This window comes from Lampris incognitus, chromosome 15 (assembly GCF_029633865.1).
Source record: "Lampris incognitus isolate fLamInc1 chromosome 15, fLamInc1.hap2, whole genome shotgun sequence".
Taxonomy (NCBI): Eukaryota; Metazoa; Chordata; class Actinopteri; order Lampriformes; family Lampridae; genus Lampris; species Lampris incognitus.
The window spans coordinates 19,811,907-19,835,729 of record NC_079225.1 but is presented as its reverse complement, the minus strand read 5'-3'; the positions used below and the strand labels follow the sequence as shown (position 1 = coordinate 19,835,729).

Sequence of the window (23,823 nt, the reverse complement as noted above, 5' to 3'; positions counted from 1 at the left end):
TAATCTGTCTGGTGTTACAAATGCACAGACAGACAACATGAGATATCCTGTATCCGTCTGCCTCTGTCTCATTTTTATGACCCTGTTTTGTTTGTTGGGTTTCCAGGCCATCGTGTTATATCAATGCACTGATATTTTCATTTCTTTGTGGCAGTGTAACATCCCAGCTGTTTACATAGTTACAAAAAAGATTTTTTTTCTCTTTTAGTTATCAATAGCAGGAAATATCCTAACCAGCCTCAAACAGAGCTGCCAGTATGGCTCATGCAGGAATAATGCTGCTGTGTCGATTTGTAGCTGCAGCATCTTCTGTTTGCTCAAATTTATGTGTATGTGGAGAGCCATGCTGGCGTCGCTCTCGTTCGGCACGACGTCCCCACACATATGTAGTCATGTTTAATGCATGGCCAGGTGTCAGGTCCTCGGGGACCGGGGGGGCTGCTAGGATAGCAGCATGTTGTCAGCCTCAGTTGGCTACAAGGCATCAGCTGAAGAAGGAGAGGGGGGTGGAGTGAAAGAGAGAGAGAGAGGAGAAGAGATTGTATGGTGTGTGAGAGAGAAGCATCCCTATTTGCTATGGGGGCTGGTTTGTTGGTGTGCGCACATGCTTGCCTCGCTGCTATTGTGTTTGCGCGTGTTGCGTAATAGAGACGTTCTCTGAGACCAATCGCACAGTTCTCTCAGTGACAGAGAAGGAGATGCAAGGTTAGATGCTTCCATCAGTACATCCTGCTGGTGATCACTAATTTACCGTTGATATTATCTCATCTTCTGAAGGACTTGGAATATGCTGTATTCTTGTGATGTTTGGCATAAATCTTAGGCTTTGCATGTCTTCCTGTAATAGTAATTGCCAATAGTACGTCTATTTTGGAGAGCTGATGCATGTTGTTCTTGGATCATTGTTCCTACATCACAGCAGACATGCTAAGCTAAAGGAGAGCCACAACAATTTCCGTTCGTCGCCGCTTGCTCTTCAAAAGTGGGTTCAAGGCTAGCCGCCTTTCTGATATGGATTGTTTCTTGTGGTTCCTCCGTAATTTATTTCTTGTTTTCACGTGGTAAAGGAGCTTGAGAGCAGCGTGGAGGGCTGGACAGATGACCTCACTTCCTTGTTCCTGTTGAGCGACTCGCTGGGGGCCGTGGTTAGTGCAGATGACCTCACGATCCTACAGGAACGCCTCCAGCTGCTGCAGCGCCAGTGGGAGGAGGTCTGCCACCAGGTAAAAACAAAACACACCGTTTCTTTGGGTGTGGATGCATATGTTTTTTGTTTTTTTTCCTGTTTGAATATCTCAGTGGCAGTTCATTTACACCATTACCATGAAGCGGGCCTTAAGCTCTGACATATTTCAGGAATGCCTGTCCGTGACTTGAGGGTCTCATCATTATCTTGGATACAAAGTACATTTTGCTGCTGCATGTGAACTGAACTAAGGCGCATTAGGCGTTTGTGCTTAGCTTATCACAGTATGTGATAAAATAGACAGAAAGGGGTGTCAGGGTGGTGTAGCGGTCTATTTCGTTGCCTACCAACACGGGGATCACTGGTTTGAATCCCCGTGTTACCTCCTGCTTGGTCGGGCGTCCCTACAGACACAGTTGGCTGTGACTGTGGGCGGGAAGCCAGATGTGGGTAAGAATGGAGTAATTGGCCAATTACAATTAGGGAGAAAAATGGGGGGGGGGACAGAAAGACTTCTGCTATAGATGGCATGGTGGCGCAGTGGTTAGCATGGTCACTTCACAGCAAGAAGGTGCTGGGTTCGAACCCCGGGGATCATACCAGGTCATCCTCTGTGTGGAGTTTGCATGTTCTCCCCATGTCTGTGGGGGTTTCCTCCCACAGTCCAAAGACATGGAGGTCAGGTGACTCAGCCTTACTAAAATGTGCCCTAGGTGGGAATGTGTGTGTGTCGGCCCTGTGATGGACTTGTGGCCTGTCCAGGGTGTCTCCCCGCCTGCCGCCCAATGAGTGCTGGGATAGGCTCTAGCATCCCCGTGACCCTGATTAGGATAAGCAGCTTGGATAATAATGGATGGATGGATGGATGGACTTCTTCTAAATCTTTGCTCAAACTGTGTAGGCTTGGGACCAGTGTTCATAGTTTGCAGTACCTATCCACACCAAAAGACAGATGGTCCAAACAAATCTGGTGTATCTGACAAATGTGGGTTTAGCAAGTGTATTTGCAGCTAACATAGCAAATCTATATTGTTAAATTCTCAGTTCTCTCAAGGAAAGCATTGTTATTGTGAGGGATGTATAGTGAATAACTGTTTGGCCACGAAAGAGTTTAAGAGTTAAATGGATTGGTTTTGCTCACTCTGTCCTTTCAGTTGTTTCCTTGATTTACCATACTGTTTTGTATCTCTCTCACTTTTCTCTGTGCACCAAATCACCATATTCCATTCATCCGTCCTTTTCATGTTATTATTCACCTTTCACCCTTGTTTTCTGTCCCCAAACCACCCGTCTCCATCTGTCTACACCCCCAGCTGTCCCTGCGCAGGCAGCAGGTGAGTGAGAAGCTGAATGAGTGGGCAGTGTTCAACGAGAAGAACAAGGAGCTGTGCGAGTGGCTCACCCAGATGGAGAGCAAGGTCTCCCAGAATGGAGACATCAGCATCGAGGAGATGATCGACAAGCTGCGCAAGGTGATTTTTGACACACCTGAATAGTTCAAACCTTCAAACACATATCCAAAAATAAAGAGCCATTACTAAATATATGCACACCCAGGCACACACAGTGCTGTACAGTGCTTCAGTACTCAAGTCTGCTTTAATTCTCCATCCTCTTGAGTCTAAAACTGAGTTTAAAATTGCTATATTTTCAGACTTGTTTAATTATGATTTGTCTTTTTCCGTTTCTTGGCCACTGTTTTGCTTTAAGTCAATGATTGATTGATAGATTTACATGTTGCAGAAATTCAACATATCTTTTTACAGGATGATAGAATAACAATAAATTTCTTTCCTACATAGAAGGTAATGATCCAAAACAGGAATGCAGTGAAATAAAGGACCACATTGCAATGATATTAAATTCTGTCAAATGCTATTGCCTTGAATATGACTTGCACCAGATTAAGATTGTCCTAAAATACATTCAGCCATTGCATGCCCATTCATGCAGGCACATGCCAAAAAGAAAAAGCATACCATAGACCTCCCTTTCCCAACCCTCTTGGCATCTCCTTACCAGGACTACCAAGAGGAGATCAGTGTAGCCCAGGAAAACAAGCAGCAGCTCCAGGTGATGGGTGAACGCCTGGCCAGGGCCAGCCAAGACGGCAAGGCTGCCGAGATCCAACACAAACTCAGCAAGGTCAGCGAGCGCTGGCAACATCTGCTGGACCTCATTGCGGCCAGGTGAGTACTGGACTGATTTCCAGATTTCTCTGGTAAGAACAGATGCATACTATATACCTGTTCTTACTATCCACTCATATACTTTATAGTAGTGGATAGCTCAAAGAATCTGGGTAGGGCAGGTAAAAATTTATGAAACAATGTGTATGCTGGTTTTCTGAGGGTGGGCAAATGTGTTTGCAGGCAAGATGTCAAGGTGTGGAAACAATTTAGCAATTTATTACCCTATCAACAGCAACAGAGTAAGAATAATGCTTGCTACCAACAGATTACACTTTACATATGAGCCTGCCTTGTCATGCTCTTGTCATTTCTCTGTGAGCGGCACGGTGGTTAGTTCTGCGCCTCACAGCAACCCCAGGGTTGTCAAATCTTGAGGGCCATCCCAGGTCATCCTCTGTGTGGCGTTTGCATGTTCTCCCTGTGTCTGCGGTGGGTTTTCGCTGGGTGCTCCAGTTTCCCCCACCATCAAAAGAAACATGCATGTTAGGGTTTATACTCCTGTCTGCGCCCCTGACCAAGGCAATGGGAAAAGAACTGGAGTTGGTCCCCGGGCGCAGCATGAAGGTGGCAGCCCACTGCTCCTAGCTACACAGATCACTGCTAGGATGGGTTAATTTGCAGTAACTGAATTTCCCCAAGGGGATTACTAAAGGAAACTTAATTAACTTAATTAAAAGTCACCTGCAGGCTTCCTAGCTCGTTAGTCTAGCAAGCAGTTACTACATACAGTAAAACAATTTACTTTTGTAATTTCAGTCAAAAGATTAAATGTGTAGCATTTTGAGGGTGACCTCTATGAAATCAGACAGGGTTTTCAGAGCCATCCCTGTTAGTCTCCACATCCCCAGCGGAGCACTCCTCCTAGTGGAGAAGATTTGTAATGGTTCCAAGCCTGTCTGGACATGGCTGGATCCGTTACAATGGAGTTAATTTATTTCCCCTCCCTCTGAACAGTCACGGGACCCTTCTTTTTTTTTTTATTCTGTATTTTACTGGTTTATGAGAATCATTTCATTCTTAGTTGTTCATTTAAAGATAGGATATGTGAACCTTTTGAATTGGACCTCTATTGTATTTTAAAAAAAATCCAATTTAGAAAAAAATTATAAAAAAAAGAAAAAAAGAATTTGGAGTATTCAAAAGACAACTCGCTCAATCTTTGCCTCTCGTTGACCCCCTGCCCCGGCTGAGAGGGAAATACTTGTGAAGGGGGCAGTGAGGAGTGACCTCATAGGGACAGCTGCAGTCTTGTATCTTTCCTTTGCCGGAAAACAAACGGGAAAAAGACACTGCTTGCTGTTCGTTGTTTCAAATTGCACAAAATTTCGAGTTATTTTTAACATTCTCGCCTCACCGAGGAATCCGCACTGTCTTTTGAAGGTTTTTTTTGTTTTGTTTTCTAAATCTATAATCGGTTGACATATTTTTCATGAGGAATAAGGTAAAGGATATTAGACCTCTTGCTCTGCTGCAAGGACAATTATATGAAGGTTTTCCACCTCATTGTGCACTCTCATGGAAGGAACTCTCTGCCATGGCTGCTATACATTCCCCCCCTCGCCGCCATGGACATTTGTTGTATGACATTCCAGCCACAGGCCAGCTCTGTGGCACATGCCTCTGATTGTAAGTCCTCAAGTCCTCTTTTAGAAACAGCAGCACTTGTCACTCAGGCACTCGCAAACATGCACGCACAACCACACTGTTGTTTGGTGTTCCCTCTTTTTAACCTTCGAGAGCAGCAGTTGACAAGTCACACTTGTGCCACCTCACAACTACCCCCCCACACACACACACACAAACACACACCCTGTAGCCAGGGCATAGAGAAAGTCCCATTTGCAGAGCATTCAGACGAAAGAGAAGGGAGTTTGGACTAGCTAATAACACTTTCTCACGTTAGCGTTGACTTTGGGAATTCCTCGCCCCCATGGTTTTGCATTTGGGGACAGATAATATGGCGGGATGCCCAAGCCAGGACTCGGATCTGCCAGAATGCGACTGCGATGTGAACAGGCAGGACAATTATCAGATATTAATGTTGCAATTGGTTTTCTCGATTGTCATAGGGAACTGTTTTATTATGCAATTTTTTTCCTCACATGCTTCCCTGAATAGCTCCTGCTGCCATGAAGCACAAATTTAGTTGCATGATAACTGAATTAGGGCATGTGTTACCATAGCGGGTATTTTCTGTGATGATTTACGTCACTGCAACAACCACAGGATGTCGATTTTGCATCATGCTTGTTGTTTTTCCGTTCTTAATGTGGTCTTTGTCGACTCTAAATTTTGCACGGTGAGTTTTATGATTGAGGTATGTGTTTGTACTTTGTTCTAGATGTTAACGCTATTGGCTTTTAAAAGAAAAGACCAGGGTGTTTGGAAATAATTCTTAGAGTTGATTTTTTTCCCAGCCTGTTTGGATAACCAAACACCGTAGACAGATAAGGCCACATCGGAAAGTACTGTGTGTGCCAGAAGGTGTAGACAAACAAAGCAATGTGTTTAGCATACTTTCCCAGCTGACATCTCACACTAGCTATGATAGTAAGCATACAGTTACACTGTACGAGGTACTACAGTGTAACTGTATGCTGACCTGCCCGTGTACTCTATCTGGTACACCAGTTGGGCTAAAATAAACACAAAGAATAGATGTTTGACACATAACTAGTGTGAAAATTTAGTTATTTAAGATATGAAAAAAAAATCTGCAAACAAAATGACTGCATCCTACATTATGTTAAGAATATGAGAGAAAAATATGGTTGGCTTGCATATTCCATAGCACCATGATGAATCGAAGCAGTATCCATATGAAGTGTATGCACATACAGCTTAGCGTCATTGGGTTGGCAACATCTGCTTTTGGATGAGAGCAGTCACACACTGGATGTCTAAATTAGCACAGACCAGATAAATGTATCTGTTGGTCACATGCATGGGCCCAAATTAGTGCATGTAATAATGGATATAATCCTCTTTACATTCCACTAGTCTAGCTAGAGAGTCTGCAAGAGTTGTATTGCTTTACAGGGCGAGGTGCTAAATGCTTTGCAGGCTAGACATTGTCAAATGATGTAATAGGTGCATAAAGGTAAACTAAAGTTTCTTTGAAATGGTAATTTTCCTGGATCTTGTATGCTATAATTAACAGTATTCCAATATGGGATTCCATATGAAGCGTATGCACATACAGCTTGGCGTCATTGGGTTGGCAACATCTGCCTTTGGATGAGAGCAGTCACACACTGGATGTCTAAATTAGCATAGACCAGATAAATGTGTCTGTTGGTCACATTCATGGGCCTAAATTAGTGCATGTAATAATGGATGTGGACCCTCTTACATTCCACTAGTCTAGCTAGTGAGGCAAGCTAAACAAGTTTCTTTGAAATGGTGATTTTCCTGGATCTTGAATGCTATAATTAATAGGATTCCATATGAAGTGTATGCACATACAGCTTGGCATCATTGGGTTGGCAACATCTGCCTTTGGATGAGAGCAGTCACACACTGAATGTCTATGTGTCTGTTGGTCATATGCATGGGCCTAAATTAGTGTATGTAATAATGGATATGGACCCTCTTTACATTCCACTAGTCTAGCTAGTGAGGCTGCAAGAGTTGCATTGCTTTACAGGGCAAGGTGCTAAATGCTTTGCAGGCTAGAAATTGTGAAATGATGTAATAGGTATATAAAGGCAAACTAAACAAGTTTCTTTGAAATGGTGATTTTCCCGGATCTTGAAGGCTATAATTGACAAAATTCCAATACCTCAAAAGTTGTCACCACAAGGTTAATTCAACTATCTATGTAATTATTCCATATGATATGACCAATGACAAATCTGTAATTCCTTTTTAACCCTAAAATAAGTGTGCAGATCTAAAATTACAAGCTTCAGTCATACCAGTCACACTCATATTGCTCACATTATACGGCTATTTCCAGACCGCCTAAATCAGTGTCCTTACACAGTACTTTGTCTATTAGATTTTCATTTCAAATGAAAGCAGACTTTATTCTGTAATTAATTACATCCAGTGTTACACTGAAATAGAATGAGAACATGCTCATTATAACAGAATATGCAGAAATTAGCAAATTAAAGGTTTTATTTAAAAATCTAGCTTAGCTTCTCACTTTCTTTGAATGCAATTTGATGCTTTAAAATTGATGATGCCCAAAATTGCTACAGAGCTGATTGTTTTTACAGTGTCTGCATAATACAAGATAATATATCATATTATGTGCCATAGTATCATAATATACACTCACCGGCCACTTTATTAGGCACACCTGTCCAACTGCTCGTTAACGCAAATTTCTAATCAGCCAATAACATGGCAGCAACTCAATGCATTTAGGCATGTAGACATGGTCAAGACGATCTGCTGCAGTTCAAACCGAGCATCAGAATGGGGAAGAAAGGTGATTTAAGTGACTTTGAATGTGGCATGGTTGTTGGTGCCAGACGGGCTGGTCTGAGTATTTCAGAAACTGCTGATCTACTGGGATTTTCATGCAAAACCATCTCTAGGGTTTACAGAGAATGGTCCGAAAAAGAGAAAATATCCAGTGAGCGGCAGTTCTGTGGGCGAAAATGCCTTGTTGATGCCAGAGGTCAGAGGAGAATGGCCAGACTGGTTCGAGCTGATAGAAAGGCAACAGTAACTCAAATAACCACTCATTACAACCGAGGTATGCAGAAGAGCATCTCTGAACGCACAACACGTCGAACCTTGAGGCAGATGGGCTACAGCAGCAGAAGACCACACCGGGTGCCACTCCTGTCAGCTAAGAACAGGAAACTGAGGCTACAATTCGCACAGGCTCACCAAAATTGGACAATAGAAGATTGGAAAAACGTTGCCTGGTCTGATGAGTCTCGATTTCTGCTGCGACATTCAGATGGTAGGGTCAGAATTTGGCGTCAACAACATGAAAGCATGGATCCATCCTGCCTTGTATCAACGGTTCAGGCTGGTGGTGGTGGTGTAATGGTGCGGGGGATATTTTCTTGGCACACTTTGGGCCCCTTAGTACCAATTGAGCATCGTGTCAACGCCACAGCCTACCTGAGTATTGTTGCTGACCATGTCCATCCCTTTATGACCACAGTGTTCCCATCTTCTGATGGCTACTTCCAGCAGGATAACGCGCCATGTCATAAAGCTCGAATCATCTCAGACTGGTTTCTTGAACATGACAATGAGTTCACTGTACTCAAATGGCCTCCACAGTCACCAGATCTCAGTCCAATAGAGCACCTTTGGGATGTGGTGGACCGGGAGATTCGCATCATGGATGTGCAGCCGACAAATCTGCAGCAACTGCGTGACGCTATCATGTCAATATCGACCAAACTCTCCGAGGAATGTTTCCAGTACCTTGTTGAATCTATGCCACGAGGGATTAAGGCAGTTCTGAAGGCAAAAGGGGGTCCAACCCGGTACTAGCAAGGTGTACCTAATAAAGTGGCCAGTGAGTGTATGATTACATTATAGATACAGGATAATATTCCCTATCCAGAGATGATATTTTGTTTGGTTTGTTAAATATTTTAGCTCATTTGTAAGATAGAAATTGCAGGACTTGACCATCATGACATATATTGAGTCTGACTTATTTGCTCCCTCTGTCTCTCTCTCTCTCTCTCTCTCTCTCTCTCTCTCTCTCTCTCTCTCTCTCTCTCTCTCTCTCTCTCTCTCTCTCTCTCTCTCTCTCTATCTATCTATCTATCTCTCACCCAGGGTGAAGAAGTTGAAGGAGACCCTGGTGGCTGTGCAGCAGTTAGATAAAAACATGAGCAGCCTTCGTTCCTGGCTGGCTCACATAGAGACAGAGCTGTCCAGGCCTATTGTCTACGACGACTGCGATGACCAGGAGATCCAAAGGAAACTCAACCTGCAGCAGGTCGGTGCAACAATACACAAACTAAACACATACAAGGCAATAAACCCACTTGTTTTTATTATAACCTGGTGTATGATTTTCACAGAAGCCAATATTCCAGTGCTGGCCTGGATATTCAAATTCTTTTATCCTATTGTAAAACCTTCAAACATCACCCGGTCATGAGCCAAGATGACTGAGACGGACATTAAAATGAGCATCTATGGGCGTCCGGGTAGCGTAGCGGTCTATTCCGTTGCCTACCAGCACGGGGATCCCAGTTTGAATCCCTGTGTTACCTCCAGCTTGGTCGGGCGTCCCTACAGACACAATTGGCCGTGTCTGCAGGTGGGAAGCCGGATGTGGGTATGCATCCTGGTCGCCGCACTAGCGCCTCCTCTGGTCAGTCGGGGCGCCTGTTCGGGGGGGGGGGACTGGGGAGAATAGCGTGATCCTCCCACGCGCTACATCCCCCTGACGAAACTCCTCACTGTCAGGTGAAAAGAAGCCGCTGGCAACTCCACATGTATCGGAGGAGGCATGTGGTAGTCTGCAGCCCTCCCCGGATCAGCAGAGGGACTGCAGCAGCGACTGGGATGGCTCGAAAGAGTGGGGTGATTGGCCAGGTACTATTGGGAGTAAAAAGGGGGGAAAATCCCCCCAAAAAATTGCATCTACAGCTAAAGCTTGGCGGCATTTGGGTGCTAGCAGTTTTCCTCACTGGAAACAGGCTTACGCAAATATGCACATTCAGATATACATGCATCTTCTCAGACGGTTGTCTTTACATATGTCCTAGAGAATGAATTCACAGTAAAAGGTATGACTATGACTTGCAATTTTAAAATGAGTTGATTGGAAAATAGCTCGAGTGGACATTGAAACACACCACAAATTAGGAAAGTACTGTGTGACTCATGTTTATATATCTGGTCATTTGGGTTGTGCTAGATAGAATAGCTGTATACTTGCTGCTGCCAAGATACTGGTCTAAATTGGGACTGGCCTCCTCAGCCCCAGTGACCCTCATCCTCTCCATAGCTGGAATTAACTGAGCACTTTGGATTCAGCTTTCAAGACCCGACATACTCTTATTGTAAATCCCAAAGATCTTTGTCTATATTTCTCGCAGAAGGGCCCTTCATTAGCCGTTTCTCAATACTCGGTTATTTTCTTTTTTCCATGCTTCTTGTCCCTACCTTTATCTTTTTTCCGCTACTTCCTCAAATAGTGTCGATCAGCTCGCTGTGTCACATTTTGCTTTCAGAGAGACAGTCCATCCATCCATTATCTAAGCCGCTTATCTAAATTCAAGTCGTGGGATGCTGGAGCCTATCCCAGCAGTCATTGGGCGGCAGGTGGGGAGACACCCTGGACAGGCCGCCAGTCCATCAAAGGGCCGACACACACACACACACATTCATACCTAGGGACAATTTAGTATGGCCACTTCACCTGACCTACATGTCATTGGACTGCGGGAGGAAACCGGAGCACCTGGAGGAAACTCAAAGACAGCGCCATGCATAAATAGACATTCTCATGAATCTTTTCCAGGACTTGCAGAGAGACATAGAGAAGCACAGTACAGGAGTGGCATCTGTACTGAACCTATGTGAGGTGCTCCTCCACGACTGTGACGCCTGCTCCACTGAGACGGAGTGTGACTCCATCCAGCAGGCCACACGGGGTCTGGACCGACGCTGGCGAAACATCTGTGCCATGTCCATGGAGAGGAGGCTTAAGTCAGTATTGATGGGATGAACAATGCACATACACACACACACACACACACACACACTTCCTTACATGACCTTCTGACATGTGCATATACTGTGAATGTCATTGTTTACCGAAGCTGTAAGACTTGCAGTAATAGGCATTATTATTATTACATGATGTTTCTTTCCTCATATTATAGGATTGAGGAGACATGGCGGCTGTGGCAGAAGTTTCTAGATGATTACTCCAGGTTCGAGGAGTGGCTGAAGACCTCAGAGAGGACGGCAGCTCTACCCAACTCCTCCGGAGTGCTTTACACCATGGCCAAGGAAGAGCTCAAGAAGTTTGAGGTGTGTGTCTTCTTTCAGATTCATAGATATAAATATGCAGAGAGAGTTAGTACTTTTGTATCTTTACCCAAGTATTTGGTCATAAATATGTAACATGCATAGTGCAAGCAAGTTGGTCAGTGTGATACTTTGCCTTATCTTTTCTGTACAAGATGATATTTTTCTCCTGGTGGTTTTAAAATTAAGGATTTTTCCCAATGGTGCCAATTTAAGTTTCCACTGAGGAAGGATTAAACAGTTCTCTGGGAGGGAGGGCGGGGGGCGTTGCAGAGAGAGGGTTTGAAAGAGAGGAAATAAGAGCCTCATGCTACTGAAATCTATCCGTGCTGTGCTGCAGATGCTGCTGTCATTCACGACTCACGTGCGCATTACTGGAGGCTGACTGTCGGTCCTGCACATGTCGGCAAAAGCTTCATTACACGAGAATATGATTTGCCAATATATTTCTAATTTCCCAATTTGTGCTCATGTTTTAAATGAGGTCGCCATCTTCCTGCTTTGTTGTTTCTGATTACAGTGTGCATTCAGTGAAAGACCATGGTGACATTTTGTGAATTTGAGTGTGTGTGTGTGTGGGGGGGGGTGTTGATGTGTTTATTTGGAGCAGAGATATTTATATACTGGAAAATGGATTCACAGAGCCGTGTTCGTTGGGTGTGTTCTTATGTACACAAACATGTGACGCTGCAACTCTTGACTCGGTCTGTATGCTTTGTGTGCATGTGCGCCTGTATGTTCGGGTGGTGTTTTAGGCATTCCAGCGTCAGGTGCAAGAATGCTTGACGCAGCTGGAGCTCATCAACAAGCAGTACCGCCGCCTGGCCCGAGAGAACCGCACCGACTCCTCCTGCCGCCTTCGAGAGATGGTGCACGACGGGAACAGGCGTTGGGACAACCTACAGAAGAGAGTGGCCTCCATCCTCCGCAGGCTCAAGGTACCTCTCTTGACATGACTGTGATTTTACCGGAGTATTATCACTCATTTATATAGCTCTCAACTCCAATGATTGCAGTATTTACACGTATTATTCTTGTCCAATTTACTGTACTTTATCTACCAAAATATTCAGATTTGTTAGCAAATGAGTTGGGTGTGGTCACCTGATTGCCAAGAAAAATACTAAGTGTTTAATCGTGGTTGTTTCCCTCCGTTTGCACAGCACTTTATCAGCCAGCGAGAGGAGTTTGAGACGACCCGAGACAGCATCCTGGTGTGGCTGACTGAGATGGACCTGCAGCTCACCAACATCGAGCACTTCTCTGAGTGTGACGTCCAGGCCAAAATCAAACAGCTCGTGGTAAGCGTGACGGGCAAAATACACAACAACTGGTGGTTTGGTTGGTAAACCTGATATTCAAAACAACACAATAGAGACAAAACTTATATTACTTCCAAGTTAGCTGCACCACATACTGCGAAGGGCCTCATATGATTTCAAAGCTTCCTGATACCTGAGCATTTGAAGACAATATAATATGTCACGGCGGCACGGTTATGTTATGGGCGGCATGGTGGCACGGTGGTTAGTGCTGTTACTTCACAGCGAAAAGGTCCTGGATTCGAACCCCGGGGTTGTCCAACCTTGGGGGTCATTCCAGGTCATCCTCTGTGTGGAGTTTGCATGTTCTCCCTGTGTCTGCGTGGGTTTCCTCCCACAGTCCAAAGACATGTCCCTAGATGTGAGTGTGTGTGTGTGTGTTTGTGTGTGTGTGGGGGCCCTGCGATGGACTGGTGGCCTATCCAGGGGGTTTCCCCGCCTTCCGCCCAATGACTGCTCAGATAGGCTCCAGCATCCCGTGAACCTAATTGGGATAAGCGGCTTGGAAAATGGATAATATGTTACCTTCATCTGGTCCATCCAACCTCCGAATTATGCGTATGTTCTGTAAACTAGCTCCTGTATAACAGGCAAATTTTTCCACAGGTGTCACTAAAGTGCCCTATTCTATTCTATTCTGTTCTGACCCTTGTGGTTTGTGCATGCTCAGGCATTCCAGCAGGAGATCTTTCTGAACACGGGGAAGATGGAGCTGGTCTTCAGGCAGGGGGAGACTTTGATCGAGAAGAGTGAACCTCTGGATGCAGCCATCATTGAGGAGGAGCTGGACGAGCTGCAGAGATACTGCCAAGAGGTCTTCGGACGAGTCGAAAGATACTACAAGAAACTCACTCGCCTGCCGGTAAGGGAAGAGAAGCATTTGCACGAGTAGTACTGTGTGCACATGTGTACACATGGCACACACCAAATAATGTTCAGAAATACACAGACCCTGGACCCACTTAATGCAGTGCCCACACGATGCACTTTAACTGAAATATAGCACAAAGATACAATCAGTATATCTGTTTGTAAATGTTAAAATGCTGAAATTCTTGGACATAGCTGCTGTTTGACTGAATTACACATGCTTGCTAATTTGTCGCTGAAATAGTTTGCTTATGTAACAATTTTCTCTAGTCAAAGTTGTTGTGGGCAAACTATGCTACCCAGCAGAATTTAATGATGCACGAAAAATGGTGTGGCACAAACTTGCGTGTTTGTGTGCAGTAAGGCAAAGCAGTTATAATAAAGACCGTGCATATCGCATCACAAGATAACAGCATATCAAACTGCCAAAAAAAAGCAGCAATTGCTCTTTTCCTTCAAACCAAAAACTTCTTTTCGAAGCATGCATTTTTTTTTCTTTGTGTACTCCCTTCTAACCCAAGACTGGGACTGCACAACTGAACGTAAAGACATTACTCATCTTCTGTAAACAGTTTACTCAAAACATTGCAAACGCACTGCCAAGAGCACACTTGGTTGTCTTATACCACCTGTGACATGAGTCATTTAAAAGCATGTCTAGCATAGCTTGGCACGAACAGCTGACCTACAACTGAATGCTCACGAGTGTTTTGGCACATTAACAGGCTGTACTACACACATGCTAGCCTCAGTGTACCTCCCACATTGTGATAGGACATTGGCGCTGTCTGTCAGCAAAGCTTATCAGCCCAACCGATTTCAAAACAACCTGAGACTACAGCAGATTCTCATACACCGGACCTCTCTCACAAGTGTCAGTGGCTTTCAGTAGAAATACACATGGTTGGGCGTCCGGGTAGCATAGTGGTCTATTCTGTTGCCTACCAACATCACCGGTTTGAATCCCCGTGTTACCTCCGGCTTTGTCGGATGTCCCTACAGACACAATTGGCTGTGTCTGCAGATGGGAAGCCGGATGTGGGTATGTGTCCTGGTCACTGCACTAGCACCTCCTCTGGTCGGTCAGGATGCCTGTTCAGGGGGGAGGGGGAACTGGGAGGAATAGCATGATCCTCCCACGGGCTATGTCCCCTTGGTGAAATTCTCACTGTCAGATGAAAAGAAGCGGTTGGTGACTCCACATGTATTGGAGGAGGCATGTGGTAGTCTGCAGCCCTCCCCGGATCGACAGAGGGGGTGGAGCAGTGACCGGGACAGCTCGGAAGAGGGTGGTAATTGGCCAGATACAATTGGGGAGAAAATACACATGGCTTTTAAAAATCATGATATTTAGCTTCCTTCGTCTTTCTTTCTGTCTTTGCTGTCCTTTTCTTTCTAGCTGGCCGATGATGAGCTGGATGGTTCGGACAGGGAGCTGGACATGGAGGAGGGAGGCGATCTGTCTGAGCTCCAGTGGGGCGACTCTTCCCTGCCACGCACGTCCAGCCGGCCGGCCTCAAGTGCGGCTGTCCTCGTCCGAACTGATCGCTCAGGGCGGGACACACCTGCCAGCGTGGACTCCATCCCTCTAGAGTGGGATCATGACTATGACCTGAGCAGAGACTTGGAGAGCACCAGGGGCCGGGGCCTGGGAGCCGAGAGGAGCCAGGGCCAGGAACAGGAGGATGAGTATCTCAGGACGGCTGCCACTGTGTTGTCAGGTTGGTCTATATTCACTGATTGTATGATAGAGGGATAATGGATAGAGGCGACCATGACAACAGACATAAGAAATAAGGCTAGTCTGGGGCGTCCAAGTGGTGTGGCGGTCTATTCTGTTGCCTACCAGGGAACCTACCGGGGAACGCCGGTTCGAATCCCCATGTTACCTCCGGCTTGGTCAGGCATGCCTACAGACACAATTGGCCATGTCTGTTGATGGGAAGCCAGATGTGGGTATGTGTTGTGTTGGCTGCACTAGCACCTCTGGTCGGTTGGGGGCGCCTGTTCGGGGGGGAGGGGAACTGGGGGGAATAGCGTGATCCTCCCACACGCTATGTCCCCCTGGTGAAACTCCTCACTGTCAGGTGAAAAGAAGCGGCTGGTGACTCCACATGTATTGGAGGAGGGATGTGGTAGTCTGCAGCCCTCCCCGGATCGACAGAGGGGGTGCAGCAGCAACCGTGACGTCTCGGAAGAGTGGGATAATTGGCCGGGTACAATTGGGGAGAAAAAGGGGTTGAATTTTTAAAAAAAGAAAAGAAATAATACTAGTCTGCCATTGTAGTTTTACCAAAAATACTAAATTAAAATAAATTATCACATTTACATTTGCAAATATTTAGAATCCAAAAAGCTCACTCACATACTATCTTGCTAAAAAAACAAAACATATTGAATCACTGAGCAATAGATGAAGACGGATATAACACACAAAAACATACACATTGTAAGTATTAGGTGGTTTTATTGCGGATGTATCTCTGGAAAACAGCCTCTTGTTGACCTTTTGAAATATGCAGCATTTCTTAACCACACTTAACACACATTCAGTCACAAGACAAATAATAACCACCAACCAACCACACAGAAAAGATACGCTGTACAATCACACACATTGTTAAGTAGCGTGCTATATGTCTCTTTTCCCAGATGTAGTTATCCCAGAGAGCCCAGAGGCCTATATTAAACTGACTGAGAACACACTGAGGTCCTCCTCTGGTAGGAAACAACAGCTCTTTGGCTGCTCACTTACAGTAGCAGCTCATGACAAAAACCACCTCATGAACTGGCATGGTGTGCTCCGAGTCAAAACTAATGCACATTTTCCCCTTAACACAATTCTTGCACCTTTTTTTAGCAGGCATCAGTTAAGCTGCATGTTCCACCATCACGCAACGATCCTCTGCAAAATAGCATGCGAAAATGAAACCAGTTGCATGCAGAGGTCCTATTCACCTAATATTAATCTCAGCCATCACATTTTAAATGTTTGTTTGTATGCAGTTTGGTTGCTTTTATCCGACAGCTAATACTTATGTTTAATTCTTTAAAACATGAATGCCACTGAATTTTTTTTTTTTTACCATTTTTGCCATTTGTGCATCACATTGATGCATGTCTTCTTTTGTATATGTCTGCATCAGTCTATTTCCACAGCATGCCAATGTGAAAACAGTGTGTGAAGCAATGAAATGGTTCTGTTGCCGTCCTTCGTCGTTTCCCTAATTACTCCACCCTTTTGTGAATCGTGTCCAGGTGAACCAAGCCAGCTTGAATCCCATCTCAGACAGATGGACCAGGCTCTGGATTCAGGGCGACTGCACCACCTTCAGCAGAGTGAGGCCACCGTTAACGGCTCCAGCCCTGAACTGGACTCCACTTACATGGGCTATGTGAGTCCAATGTACTCTAATGGACTTTTCTGTTCAATCCAGTCTGGTGCCACTCTGGTGGGATAAAAATCTCCTATGTTGTATCCAGCATCTGTACACCAAGAGAACAAATCATATATAATGCTGAAAACACATATGATGTTGTTTGGTTTTTTTAATCGACGTCAGATGCTCCAAAGTCATGGCACTCACTAAGCACAAACTTTCACATCAAGGAAAAAAGAATGTCACTAAAACTAGAAATAAAACCTTTTTACACCAACCAACCAACCAGCCTATCAACACGGGGAACACCGGTTCGAATCCCTGTGTTACCTCCGCCTTGGTCAGGTGTCCTTACAAACACAACTGGCTGTGTCTGTGGGTGGGAAGCCGGATGTGGGTATGTGTCCTGGTCACTGCACTAGTGCCTCCTCTGGTCAGTCGGGGCACCTGTTTGTGGGGGAGGGGGAATTGGGGGGGAATAGCGCGATCCTCCCACATGCTACGTCCCCCTGGTGAAACTCCTCACTGTCAGGTGAAAAGAAGTGGCTGGTGACTCCACATGTATCAGAGGAGGCATGTGGTAGTCTGCAGCCCTCCCCGGATCGGCAGAGGGGGTGGAGCAGCGACCAGGACATTTCGGAAGAGTGGGATAATTGGCCGGGTACAATTGGGGTGAAAAAAGGGAGGAAAATTGTTTTTTCCCCACCATGCCTATGCACAGCGAATGTTATTTTCGAGTAGAGATGGAACGATTGATGTAAAACATGTATATTTCTACATAAGTTCATAAGACTTAATGTTAATCTGACCGCCATGCGAGATCAGCGTAGGTTTTATCTTTATTTATGCTCAATGAACACCTGAGTGCCAAACGTGCTGTTCTATTCTCCACCTGCTGATGTTAATTCAGCCCTTTTTTTGCAGCATTTGACCAGATTGCTAGGCAGTAATTGAGATTTATTCATCAGCTTTTTGGATAACTTGTTTTTTCTAAGGGCACGTCCTGAAAATCTTTTGAAAAGTCCTTTTGTGGCAAAATGTGTGAAACCACAGTTTAAACCTGATCCCAAGGCCGACTCGGGGTAGCTGCGACAGCACACATTCTGCCACGACTGTTAAAATGATCAGATCATGAGGGAAATCCTCTTGTGTTTGTTATAGATGCGTCTGATGGGTGAGTGTCGGAACAGTCTTGAAGCAGCTAAGAAAGCAGAAGGAGAGCTGACCGAAGAGGAGGAGGACATGCCTGGACTCACCACCACCATCAGCACAGACTCTCAGAGTGCAGGTCAGACACACACACAAGCACATGTACACATGCTACCAAGAACTAGTAAAGATATCTGAAGTTTAAAGTCATGTTGTATTTTGGTAAAACATTTACCCTTTTTGTGCACACAGACACACACACACACACACACACACACACACACACACATATATATATATATATATATATATATATAGCAGGACAAGGTACAGCTTTATATAGAAGTTAACAAATGGTCAGCCATCACAGTTAACTATTATATAGGAACCTGTAGCCAGTAGTATTTCCTTACTGTCATTTTAAAGAAACTTACAGAAGAGGAATTTTGCCCCTGATATTATTTTCACACTGTGTTCTGGGCTTTTAAACAGATAATTTAGTCTATCTGCAGTAATCAATATTGTGATTAAAGAGGGGGTTGTCTTCATGAGAACATCGCTAGAGGTATGTCAGTAGAAATGGCTTCCTCAGCATGAAAACTGAGTTATACTTATGTTTAGCAAGTGATAAAACGATGAGTTATAATACTTGTTGAAAATACTGCTAAAATTACTTTAGGTTGTCTCTTAGTTCTGTATCAAATGAATGAGGTGTTAACTCCAACTTTTGTTTCCAGGTGTGATCGAACGCTGGGAATTGATACAGGCTCAGTCTTTGAGCGAGAAGCACAGGCCTAAGCAGAACCTGCAGCAATGGCAACAGCTGATCTCAGACCTGCAGACCATGAGGGCCTGGCTGGGCCAGTCTGAGGCCGAACTCAGCCAGCTCAGAGGCCTGGACATCAGCACTGACATACACACCATCCAGCAGCGGATCAAGAAGCTCAAGGTGAGTGTGTTTGTGGGTGGGGTTGGGGGTGTTGTGCGCGCACATCTGCATGGTAACACAACTTTAGCAAAAACTGGTTTGCCTCAAAAAAAGACTGAAAGGATAAGTTGTCCTTGCATATGAGTTCCTTAAAATAAGTTAAATAGAATTCAAGTTTGTTCCAACATAGTTTGGTCTGTAGGCAGGGAACACAACACAGAATCTTGTTTAAATCTTAAAATCTTAAGTGTCTTTGACACATATGTAAAATCTCCAGTTATTTATAAAATGTGAAAAAAAAAATCTGTTCCATTTCAGTGATTTTGTTTAGCCTTTGTTGTATGCTACCCATGGGTAGCATAGCAGATGCCTACCAACACGGGGAGCGCCGGTTCGATCCTTGTGTTACCTCCGACTTGGTCGGGCGTCCTTACAGACACAATTGGCTGCGTGTCTGTGGGTGGGAAGCTGGATGTGGGTATGTGTCCTGGTCGCTGCACTAGCGCCTCCTCTGGTCAGGGGGAACTGGGGGGAATAGCGTGATCCTCCCACGCGCTATGTTCTCCTGGCGAAACTCCTCACTGTCAGGTGAAAAGAAGCGGCTGGCGACTCCACATGTATCAGAGGAGGCATGTGGTAGTCTGCAGCCCTCCCCAGATCGACAGAGGGGGTGGAGCAGTGACCGGGACGGCTCAGAAGAGTGGGGTGATTGGCCAGGTACAATTGGGGAGGAGAAAAAAAGTATCCTGTCCACCTCTCTCTCTCTTTAAGTGTACCTAGTAGAGCTGTGAAGGTTGTAATAAGATACCACTGGTGTGCTGGCTGTCTAGCCACGTGCTGTGCACTCACAAGCTCGGCTCTGCACCTTTCCTCTAAAACACACATTTCCAAACAGAAATAGCCCCGTGTCGGCATTCTACAGAGCGTCAGATGAGATTTCAACACTCTAAAAATACACCATTTTGACCCCTGCAGGGCTCTTCTGACCTACATCTACCTTGTACCAACCTCCAAGGACCTGCTCACTGCACTGTTAGTGCTTGGTTTCATTATCGCTGTTAACTGGTGCCATTGTGGTGGTGCTTAGATCAGATTTTGTTTAAAATATGTGTCCACCTCTTTTTGACAGTAAAGTTATTTGGCGGTTTACAACATTCTTTTTCGATGTTACTTCCACTGCGTCGACTTTGGTTTGTTGTGGTCAGAAAAGTTAATAAATACACTGCAATAAAGATGCAAATGCACAGTTTGCAGCAAAACAATCAAAATGCCTGAAATAGCAAATATACTAGCTCCCAGGAAAGCTGTCCACAGCTGCCCTTTCATGAATCAACATCTACCCACACGCCACACAAAAATATTAGAGCGGTAATGTAATTAACACAAACACAAAACACTTTCAAGTGTTATTGTTTTGTATGAAGGCAGGCGTACTATTTGGTATTCTGACTGATCTTATTGCCAACATGTGTAGATGCTGCAGTGAACACTTACTTGTCAACCGTTCTCCCCAGGAGCTGCAAAAGGGTATGGATGCCCACAAGTCTGAGGTTCTGTCAATCAACCTGAGTAGTGCCGATTTCCTCCAATCGGAGCCTGACTCTGAGGACGCGTGGGAGCTGAGGGATGGGCTGAAGGAGATGAACTCGCGGTGGGACCGGCTGGGCTCCACTTTAGAGGACTGGAGGCAGGAGCTACAGAGGGCGCTGATGCAGTGTCAGGTTCAAGAGAAGACACACGCACACACACACACACACACTGATAAGAGTGGTCAAATTAGGAGATCACACACACACACTTGCACAGTCCAAATCTCCTACCTTGAAAAGTTTAGGTGCATACCAGTGACATTAAAAAACAATAAGACTTTTGAGTCAGTTTCATACATTTGGATGGATATTACAAGCATTTCTTTATGAGAATAAGTGTAAATTTGCTTTCATATGTGACAAACTTGAAACTATTATTCATGCAGAAAAGCAAAGAAAGGTAAACTTGAAAGGAGAAAAAATAGTGAGGGGAGTAATTTAGGAAACAACGCAACAGAAATAACTAAGCCACATCTACTTTTCGATCCCTCTCCTCAGGAGTTCCATGAGATGAGCCATGGGCTGCTGCTGTGGCTTGAGAACATCGAACGCAGAAGGAACGAGGTGGTGCCCATCCCTCCAAAACTGGATCGAGAAACACTACGGGCACACCACAGGACACTCACAGTACGCTTATTTCTTGCTTGAGAAGGTTGCAGGTTGTTCCCAGAAATAGTTTCATTTCACCTTTATTTTCCCCTCCTAGAAGTTAGCCCAGTGGTAAGAATGTACAACAATGACAGCACTTTCACTGTTCCTTTAATTCTCCAGTGTTGTTATCTGAAGACCAACAGTATAGACAGGTCTATAATCCTGCACAGTTATATTCTGTCTCCATACACATACTTCATCAGACCATGTCCCAAAGAAAGTGTTCAAGATTAATGTGGATCTTTCTGGGGGTCTTGGATATGAGAGTTTCAGAACCCCTGCTATAGCCAATACTACAACAAGACCAATGAACCATAACCGTAACCATTATTCACTTGACTCCTTCATCCTTGACTTCCAGCAAATCAAACGAGAGCTGCTGGACTCCCAGCAGAAGGTGTCTTCGCTCCAGGAGGTGTCAGCCCAGCTGCTGGTCCATACTCAGCCTCAGACTCTGTTACTAAAGCACCTGGCTTCAGGTCCGGCCCCAGCAGAGGAGCGGATGGAGGGCAGTGAGCGTCTGGAGGCTCAAGAGAAGGTGCATGTGATCTGGAACAGACTGAGACTGCTCCTGAAGGAGGTCAGTGCCGACCTAGATGGCCTAGAGAGAAGGCTTGAGACCACGGACAACACACAACAGGTGCATTTACAGACAGAATCTGCTGAATCTCATCATAAAGTTGTCATTTTCTTCCTGTAGTAGGTAGTACTCTTTGTATTTTCATTAAAGCTTAAATCCGTGGGTGCTTCCGGGTTGCATAGTGCTCTATTCCATTGCCTACCAACACGGGGATCCCAGTTCGAATCCCCGTGTTGCCTCCAGCTTGGTCGGGTGTCCCTACGGACACAATTGGCCATGTCTATGGGTGGGAAGCTGGATGTGGGTATGTGTCCTGGTTGCTACACTAGCGCCTCCTCTGGTCAGTCGGGGCGCCTGTTCAGGGGGGAGGGGGGACTGGGGGGAATAGCATGATCCTCCCACGCGCTACGTCCCCCTGGCGAAACTCCTCATTGTCAGCTGAAAAGAAGCAGCTGGCGACTCCACATGTATCAGAGGAGGCATGTGGTAGTCTGCAGCCCTCCCCAGATTGGCAGAGGGGGTGGAGCAGTGACCGGGAAGGCTTGGAAGAGTGGAGTAATTGGCTGGATACAACTGGGGAGAAAAAGGGGGGGGGGGTAAAACAAAAAACAAAGCTGAAATCCATGATTTCTATCCGTTATTAATAAGTCATTGGGTTATCTATTCGGGATGTGATGACAATGTGCTGATTCTGTTGGACAGGCAATGAGTATTACAGTAGAACAGTGTTCTTGTACAGAAAGTAGTAAGGAATACACCTGTCAGCTACCCAGTGGATAAGTATTGATCAAATACATTTACCATAAAAATACTTTTAACAAATGGCAGTTTTATGTCCGATGTATTAAAAGTAAGCCCCAGTCACAGAATCTGGCACTAAGCAACATTTGCCAATAGTTGCCTTTATTTATGAGTGGACTACGTAGACTATGACACAACGTCGTTTTCCATTGTACTGCATTTCACAGGACTCTCTATCGCCACCTACTGTAGACAAGTCAGACAGCAGGTCAAGTGGTCTCGTGTCAGAGAGCGCCATCCCTTACCACAGGCAATCGGTAATGTATCCCGTCATACTGCCCTGATTTTTTTTGGGGGGGGGCGGGGGGGCGGTTGCTAGCCTCTTATAGCGCAGCTGCTGTGTAGGAGATATGGTGCTACATCCCCCTCCAGTGTAGCTTCTGTGATTTTCCCCATTAGACTAGCACTGCCCCAGAAATGTTAAGTCAAATTCTAGACACTGTATATTCCCTCTCCCCTTTTTCTCCAATTGCATGTAGATACTTCCGTTCATAGATAGCCCCTTCTTCACCACCCCCTTTTTTTTATGGTCGATACAAGTGCTTGTCCCCTTTTATACCCCGTCAGTTGCTTCAGGCTGCCCTGCTGACATGTTTCCCCAAAAGATGAGTTTCTGCCCCACCCTCCCCATTTTGAAATGTTTTTTGCTATCCACGCCATGTTTATCCACAGAGAAAAAAAAATGTACAAGAAAAACTGGCTTTTCTATTTAATTTTTTTCCTGCTTACTACATAATTATGGAAAAAATAATTTTACCAGTTACATTTTGTGAAAATTGCTCTTTTCTAAAACGTGTCACATTCTGAGGGGCCCGTGACTGAGTAACGAACAGTTATTTTACCTATTTTACTTGTTCGGCTTAGTAAATATCTTGACATTTCTGTGGATTTAGCTTGAGAAGCCAGATTTCTTGGTTCTGATAGTCTGCCACCACATTGATTATGTTGCTGCTCTTTGGTCGTTAATATTCTCTCTCCTTAAGCGATGTTTACTGCTCTCTTTATGTTATTTGTTTTTCTCTCATCTGAAGCTTGTTCTTAATTTGCCCTGGACTGAAACATTGTTTCTTTTCTTTTACCCCCCCTGCTCATTACATGGTACAGCCCCGGGGCAAAAGTAGTCAGGCCCACGCAGGACCCCCTGAGAGCGGCCCGCGCCACAGGTACCTCTCTCCTGGATTCTCGAACACAGCGAGGATGATGG

At 45.1% G+C, this 23,823-nt stretch overlaps 1 protein-coding gene across 1 annotated transcript in view; it reads left to right on the top strand.

Annotated features, from left to right (window-relative positions):
- LOC130125269 (nesprin-1-like) overlaps positions 1 to 23,823 on the top strand; it is a 63,180-nt gene that overhangs the window by 36,214 nt on the left and 3,143 nt on the right. The window contains 18 exon segments of the mRNA XM_056294797.1: positions 1,068 to 1,223; positions 2,500 to 2,658; positions 3,209 to 3,375; positions 9,139 to 9,301; positions 10,838 to 11,025; positions 11,202 to 11,352; positions 12,105 to 12,287; positions 12,513 to 12,650; positions 13,342 to 13,533; positions 14,941 to 15,262; positions 16,800 to 16,936; positions 18,083 to 18,209; positions 18,808 to 19,019; positions 20,513 to 20,719; positions 21,086 to 21,214; positions 21,600 to 21,878; positions 22,787 to 22,876; positions 23,724 to 23,782. Coding sequence (XP_056150772.1) covers positions 1,068 to 1,223; positions 2,500 to 2,658; positions 3,209 to 3,375; positions 9,139 to 9,301; positions 10,838 to 11,025; positions 11,202 to 11,352; positions 12,105 to 12,287; positions 12,513 to 12,650; positions 13,342 to 13,533; positions 14,941 to 15,262; positions 16,800 to 16,936; positions 18,083 to 18,209; positions 18,808 to 19,019; positions 20,513 to 20,719; positions 21,086 to 21,214; positions 21,600 to 21,878; positions 22,787 to 22,876; positions 23,724 to 23,782 — 3,059 coding nt within the window.